This window comes from Euprymna scolopes, chromosome 37 (genome assembly GCF_053919585.1).
Source record: "Euprymna scolopes isolate OS-2025 chromosome 37, ASM5391958v1, whole genome shotgun sequence".
In the NCBI taxonomy this organism is placed as follows: Eukaryota; Metazoa; Mollusca; class Cephalopoda; order Sepiida; family Sepiolidae; genus Euprymna; species Euprymna scolopes.
The window spans coordinates 50,762,465-50,770,248 of record NC_136518.1 but is presented as its reverse complement, the minus strand read 5'-3'; the positions used below and the strand labels follow the sequence as shown (position 1 = coordinate 50,770,248).

Here is a 7,784-nt window from a genome sequence, read left to right as displayed (position 1 = left end):
TAAAACGGTCCCTAATTATCAGGTTTGAAACCGACGGTACCGATGACTTATCTAATCTAAACTTTCTGTAAGCGCACACACGCACACACACGCGCGTGCACACACACACACACACACACACACACACACACACACACATATATACTTTGTCTGTGTTTGAGTTCGTTCCTTATAGATTTCGAAACGGCTGAGCTGATTTTCTTTAAAATTTACAGAACTTTAGTGTATAAGTCTGGGAGTGATCTTAGTAGAGTTTTGTCTCAAAATACCCCCGATAATTACCGATAATCGAAAGCGTTATTTTAATTTTTCTATCATCGGTAAAGCCATTTTTTCCATGTCGTCGCTTAGCAACAATGTGTAGAACAACGGGCCGTGAAAATTCTACTGTGGGTAAATTGATAGCGTGTGTTTTTTTTTTTTTTTTTTTTTTTTTTGCATAACGTGGTCTGTAAGTTCAAACCCCGCTCGTAAATTTCTTAATATTTTTCTTTTCGTTTACTGGAAAAAAGTTTATATAAAATAATTTTATAAAAGAAACAGTAGGTTCTCTAGAGTGCAATGTAGAATAACATTTTGGACTAAGTTACTGCATTGAGGCATGTGAAGCTTCCTGCCGAGCGATTTCACGGATTTCGATGACAATAAAAATATAGGAGTCTGAAATATTCGTTGATCGTCATTCAATCCCGGGAAACGTCGGGTCTCCCTGCTAGTATATGTATATATTCTTCATTAGACGTTATTCTTATTTGGTACTCTTTGTAAATAAACCTTATTGTGTTATCCCAATCATCGTTCGTACTAGCAAGACCTGTGGAAATTCCACAGCTGCATCTTTCATATGTAACATATTCAACAAATTTCATGATTGTTAAAGACTTGTACTAAGTCGAACTCTTCATTAAAAAAAGACTAAAATGCAGAAGTGCTCAAATTCTTTCAAAGAGTTTAACTCTAACAGATCTATAGAATATTATACTTTCTATCGTTTGGTAACAGTTATTTGTTCTTCATTGTTTTCACAGTTTTTCCTGGCTAACTATACTGCGCAATCTATATATCTATAAAAGTGAAAATGCGTGTGAGGACACTTCTCAACCTATTTACTCAACGAAAATTTGATTTACAGACATGAAATTTGGTATATAGGGAATTCAGACATTTGGGAAATTTTTAAATCGGTTTTCATCCGGAAAAAAGGATTATTAAGAGGTTAAATTGAAAAATTGGTACTTAGGCGGAGGAGGGGGCTCATTGGATTTGTATCTACTTGTCGAATGTTTTATTACTACGCATGCGCGAGTCGTTCACATTATGTCAATAAGAAGGTTTGAAAACACTTTTTTAAAGATCATGTCAAGCTGGTGTAATGATTATCGTACTGTACTCACTGTCTTTAGGTTTTAGTTTCGATCTCAGCTCGAGTATTTTTGTTTACTTACAAGATGTGAAATGTTTAGAAAAAAAAACATAATGCTCGCATGCACATTTCTCGGTTTCTTTCCATTTTATTTATTTTTTACTCAATTTTTCCAAAGGAATTTAACGTTACGTCCAATACTAAGCAACGCCGGGTACATAATCTAATCGTCAATAAACTTATCAGACAAGATCACTCGGTTTTCTTTCGTTATTGTAGTGAAATTCGAAAATTGAAATATTGAATTTCAAGCAAACCAATGAATTGTCATGTCACAGTAAAGAACATATCCCAAACTTACGAAACTCTATAAGGTAGAAAATGAATTATTAATTAAAATAGTTTTCGAAGACAATTAGTCAAAATTGAGTTTTGCAAAAAAAAAAAAAGAAAAAAAAAAGAAAAAAAAAAGAGAATGGAGAGTTCGAATCGTAACAAAAGGCGGGATAAATATTTTCTGAAAATTGGAAATATTTGGCAAATATAGCAAAACTTAATTTTCTCTAATTGTCTTCGAAAACTTCTGATTAATAATTGATTTTCTACCTCATCGTTTTTCATAATATTTGGATATTTTTATTACTGCGACACGACAATTCAGTAGATACCATTGGTTCAATTTGAAATTCAATATGTCAGCCTTTTGGTCAAGATCAAAGTGTAGTATCTGTTCTTCAGATGCTGCACTTCTATTTCTTGTTCTCTTTCGGTGGAGGAGAAATCCTTCACGACTGAGACAATTTTTATTTTCGTACCTTTTCTCCACGTTAAAAAACGACCCTGGTGTCTAACTCTGTCCCGTGGGAAGGCATTGTAAATAGGTACAATAATTTGTAACATCTACGCATCCACTTGTAAACTCTCATTTGGGGATTTCGTCTTCACTTTAAATCTAATATAACTCCTTCATCCATACATACGCATACTCAGCCAGTGGAGGGGGAAGGGTCTTAGCACCAAAGCCAACAGTCTAGGACATTAAGATGACTTATACTCTGTCCCGTGGGGAGGCATAGTAAATAGGTACAATAACGAAGAAAAACCGCTCACTCGTGTCGGTGTAGGTATTTCTCGCTCATATGTACCTTCGATGATTACACATTGAACTATTAATTTTGACATTAATCGAATAATTAATTTAATTACATTAATCGAAAAATTAATTTCAAAAGAAAATAAGTGTAAAAAAATAAAAATAAAACAAGTTTGAAAAATCTATTGCAAAATGTCATCGTTACTGTATTTTGAATTGTTTTCTCCACACACTCCAGCCCTCCCCTCCCCTCCACCCAGTAAGATATTCATCTCCCTTCCACGGCGGAATGATATGGCATAAGGACCAGAAAGTGGGACTTGAAAAGCCGTTACCTTACAGAAATAGCGCTCTGGCATGCAGAAAGTGATGGGCAGTCCCGTCGGCATTCCTCGGTAAGGGCACCTCAGGCGATTGGAAAGAAACTAACCACTTCTTAAAAAGAGAAGACAAAACCTGGGAGGACGGGCTTCCTTGAACTACACACGGCTAGATACATACCTCAGTCAACAGGGAACTATTCCTCCCAACAATGGCCTAGTTTTATTTTTTGTTTTAACTTATTTTAAAGTGTTTTTTGTTTACTTGAAAATAAAAGTCGAGTTAGAATCGAAACCAAAACGGTCTCATGAAATCGCTCAAAAATCGAAAATAAACAATATTGATAAAAAAATCTCTCCAATAAAGATCACCAATCGTGCGAAAATGTAATGTTTTACCAGTATTTTGTTTAATTTTTCGATTTTTGATCGATTATCGAGGCTCAGCTATGGCTCTAATGAGATTAACATTTTGTTTTTCGTTCTAACTCAGCATAGTTTATATTATTTTTAGTAACAAAAAACAAACACTTTAAAATAAGTTAAAACATTAAAAACCATATCTTATCCAGATAAATAGAAAAGTAACTCAGCTTGCCTTTGGTAGCATTTATTTTTTGTATATTTAATTTTTTGTATATTTAATTTTTCATTTTTATTATTTTTTATTTGTTGTCTATTCTAGAAAATTACTGACACAAGGACTTCGTTGGTTTGTTGGTAATTTAAATTTAAGTTTAAAATTTAATTTCCGACGATCTGTCACGCTTGCATTTAAAATAGCATTTCGTTACGTCTTTTACGCTTAAGTGTATAAATAATATTTTCATCAGTCTGTCATGGTTTAGATTCAAATAAAATCTTTATTTCAGTAAATTTACAAACTTTGTTCGTCTATCGATCTGCCAACCTTAGGTTTTAAATACCATTTTCTTTGGTCTGTGACGCTTAAATTTGAAATATCATTTTCTTTGGTCTGTCAGATTTAAATTTTAAATATCATTTTCTTTATTTTTTATAAAGCTTAAATAAAAAAAATACCATTTTCTTGGGTTTGTCATGCTAAGTTTGACAAATTATTTTCGTTGATTTGTCACGCTAAAATTAGAAATAGCATTTTCTTTGGTCTGTTACACTTAAATTTGAAATAAAATGTTCCAGAGTCAGTCACACTTAAATTTGAAATATCATTTTCTTTGGTATGTCACACTTAAGTGTGGAAAATTATTTTCATTGATCTGTCACGCTAAATTTTGAAATAGCATTTTCTTTTGTCTGTCACGCTAAAATTTTGAATATCATTTTTTTTTGGTCTGTCACACTTTAATTTGAAATATCATTTTCCTTGGTCTGTCACACTTAAGAGTAAAAAATTATTTTCGTCGATCTGTCACACTAAATTTTGAAATAGCATTTTCTTTTGTCTGTCACGCTAAAATTTTGAATATCATTTTGTTTTGGTCTGTCTCACTTTAATTTGAAATATCATTTTCCTTTGTCTGTCACACTTAAGTTTGAAAAATTTTCGTTGATCTGTCACGCTTAAATTTGGAAAAATTGTATTGGTCTGTCACACATCATCGTTAAATTTTAAATGGCATTTTCATCGGTCTGTCAAGCTGAAGTTTGAAATAGCATTTATTTTTAAACTGTCAAACTGAAAGTTTTAAGTCGTATTTTGTTTGGTCTGTCAGGCTTAAATTTGAAATGACATTATCTTTGATCTGTCACACTTAAATTTTAAACATTTTTAATCTTTCGCATGTCTGTAAGAAATTTAGAAATTATGTTCCTCGGTCTTTAGTTTGAAATAAGTAAACACTTCATCAAATCTCCACACTAACGTACTGTACGTGGAATTAACCCTTATCCCTGAGTGGCTTCCGGGCCTTGATAAGTGGTGACCACCGTGTAAAAAAAAAAATAAAATAAAAATAACATTTTTAGATATGTCCAGTCCAGTAATCGTTCTCTAATAAAACAAAAAAAAACAAAGAAAAAACAACGAAAATAAACAAAAAAAAAAAACTTTTCCCGCCTGTTTGTCATATTCAAGTTTTAAATAAGCATTTTCATCGTTAAACGCACAGATTGAATGGATGTATCTTAATAATATGCGTTTTGAAGGCGAAACGTGGTCATTGGTGTTCAAAAATAAACAAATAATTTTTTTCGCCAAGGGCATATAACTCGTGCTTGTAGTAATTATCTCCCTTTGCAGTGATCATGTGACCAATGTTTATATTTGTGTGCGGTCGAGAGTTGAATGGAGAAGCGTGTTAAGCGAGGAGACTGTCAAATATTCGGCAAGAGATAATACAACAAATATACATATATAAGTAAAAAAAAAGAAGAAATTGGAGAATGCCAATACGAAAGAATAGCCGATCCATTTGGAAGCTCTTCATACCATGTATTTTAATTATTTACCTTGGATTTCTTGGCTTTGTATACACGGACGACGACATTGGTAAGTAAAAGTTAGTTGTTTTGTTCAGAAAAAAAAAAAAAGTATTCTTTTCGCCTCATGTTGAAAAAAAAATAGCTTTGTTTTTTTTTTTAACTTAAAGTGTTTATTACCTTTAGAAATAGTGTAAAAAGTTAATTATTCATGAATTAGAATTGCTTAAAAATACAGAATATTAAAAAAATACTACATAATTATTTAAAAAAAAAAACAATAAAAAACACACACCTGCTTCCTCCCTACAAAAAACAAAACAAAAAAAAACGTGTTTTTATTATTAAATATTTTATCTCTTTTTGTGAAATAAACAACGATATTCTCTTTTTATATACACATTTTATTTATTTTATTTATTAACTTTAAATGTTTTTGGGTGGCGGGGGTCTTGTTTGGTGCAATTGCAATGGTGCACTTACAGTGTAACATACCACACGCAAATTTAGAAAGCTATTCTTAACATGGGAATGTAAGAGGCTGTGTTAACTCTTTGCGCAGACGAAACTCTTCTAAAATGAAAACAATTAATTAACTTGAGGATGTTAAACTATAAAAGTGACTTTTTTTTTAAAGTCTTTAAAAGTTTATTTTTTTTAATTTTTTAAAACAAAATTGGTTCAAGTTTCGTTTTCATTTGAACACTTTAATAATTAATAATTACTATTTAAAATGTTGGTGCTTATGTATTTTTGGTACCGCGCTATTTTTAAATAGCTTTTTGTTTTTTTTTAAAGTTAAATTCAAGTTTCATGATCTAGTGTACTTATTGATCCGCGCTATTTTTTAAATCGTATTTCCTAGTTTAATTAAAGTTTTCTGATGTTTTTTTTTTTTTGACTCAATTGTAAGGTTAAAGTATAGAACAGTTACAAAACACCCTCCCCATGTTAAGAATGGCTTTTTAAATAATAAAGTTATTATTTCAGCACGGATCAATAAGTGCACTGCACTGGTACCTTTTTTTTTCTTTTTTTTTTTTTTTTTTAAATTGTTAGGTGGAAGCACAGAATAGTTATAAAACACTCTCCCCTCCCATGTCTTTCAAAATAACGTTGTTATTTCAGCGCCGTACCAAAAGTACATAAGTACCAAAATGTTTTAATTTTACGGTGGAGGGGAAACCTTTCCAAATTACACATAATTAAAAATATCGAGGGGATCATTAAGGCTTAATGACATTAAGCCCTCCCCTACCGCACACGAAGATAAAGTTAGAGGCAAACTCCATTTTTTAACGTGGAAGATATCCAACAACTTAAAAGGTGGGGGGGGGTGATATTGAATTTCCACGCTTAATAAGGTTAAAGGCATACCTGAATGAGAATCACCCCCTGCTAAGAACGGCTTTCGAAATAAATGCCCCCAACCTCCCATGTTAAGAACGGCTTTCGAAATAAACGCCCACAACCTCACATGTTTTGCAATTTTTTTTTTTTTTTTTAGTGGACAAGATCAAAGTGTAGTATCTGTTCTTCAGATGCTATTGCTACACTTCAATTTCTTGTTCTGTCAATGGAGGAGAAATCCTTCACGACTGAGACAATTTTTATTTTTGTTCCTTTTCTCCACGTTAAAAAACGACCCTGGTGTCTAACTCTGTCCCGTGGGGAGGCATTGTAAATAGGAACTCTAATATGGGGGGGGGGTGATTTTCGTTCAGGTAATTTGAATTATAATTTTTTTTTACGTTTTTGTTTTAATTATGACTGTTTGATGCAGGAGAGGCAGGCTATTGATGGCGGCCCCCACGATCACGAATTCGGAATAGGGGCGGGTGAGCGAGAAAATTTATATCGCATAAAAAGAGGTACTTTTGATTCGGGGAATAATGGTTTCAATCAAGCCTGACCGAGGGCGGAACATATACTACACTTTGATTCTTAATCTGAATGCTTCACTTGCGTCCCCACAAGGGCAAAAGTAAATGGAAAGTCGGTTGTCAACGTGGGAGGTGCAGGAGGTGCAGTGGAGTGGAGTGCACCTGCAACAGGATTCGGTCGAGAACGATTTTCTTCTCCTTTTGATAGAGTAAAAACAGATACTACACTTTGACTCTAGTGGAAATGCGCTTTTTACTTTCCTCCAACACGCACGAGGTCGAAATTCGACACGAGGTTGCCTTTTAAGAATCGAGAATTGAGTTTCCCCAAGGTTTGGGGGGGGTAAGTTTGAGATATAACACCAATCACAATTGGTCTTCGGGCCAAGATCGAAGTGTAGTATCTGTTCTGATACTGCACTTTTCCAATTCTCTTCAGTTTCAGTGGGGGAGAAATCTTTCCAGACGGAGACAAATTTTTTTGTTCCTATCCAGAGTGCCCCTTTTTGATGAGCTGGATTTTCCCCACATTAAAAATCGATCTAGTGTCTAACTCTGCCCTCGTGGGGAGGCAAGTAAATAGGAACAGTGCTTGCTTCTCTACTTTAAACCGAGAACAGAAACCGAAGGCCGTAGAATGTTTCGGTCTGTTTACTCACTCGAGTTTCCACACGAATCCCTATTTACTTGCCCTCCATACGAGGGTGGAGTTAGACGCAAGGTCG

General features: G+C 33.5%; 1 protein-coding gene across 1 annotated transcript in view; it reads left to right on the top strand.

The window, feature by feature from the left end:
• The first annotated feature begins 4,968 nt into the window (after nucleotides 1-4,968).
• Nucleotides 4,969-7,784, top strand: part of LOC145261154 (acid sphingomyelinase-like phosphodiesterase 3b) — a 271,422-nt gene continuing 268,606 nt past the window's right edge. Inside the window, exon 1 of the mRNA XM_080119464.1 lies at nucleotides 4,969-5,246. Within this exon, the coding sequence (XP_079975590.1) occupies nucleotides 5,141-5,246 (106 nt within the window). The 5' untranslated portion in view covers nucleotides 4,969-5,140. The remainder of the gene's footprint in view (nucleotides 5,247-7,784) is intronic.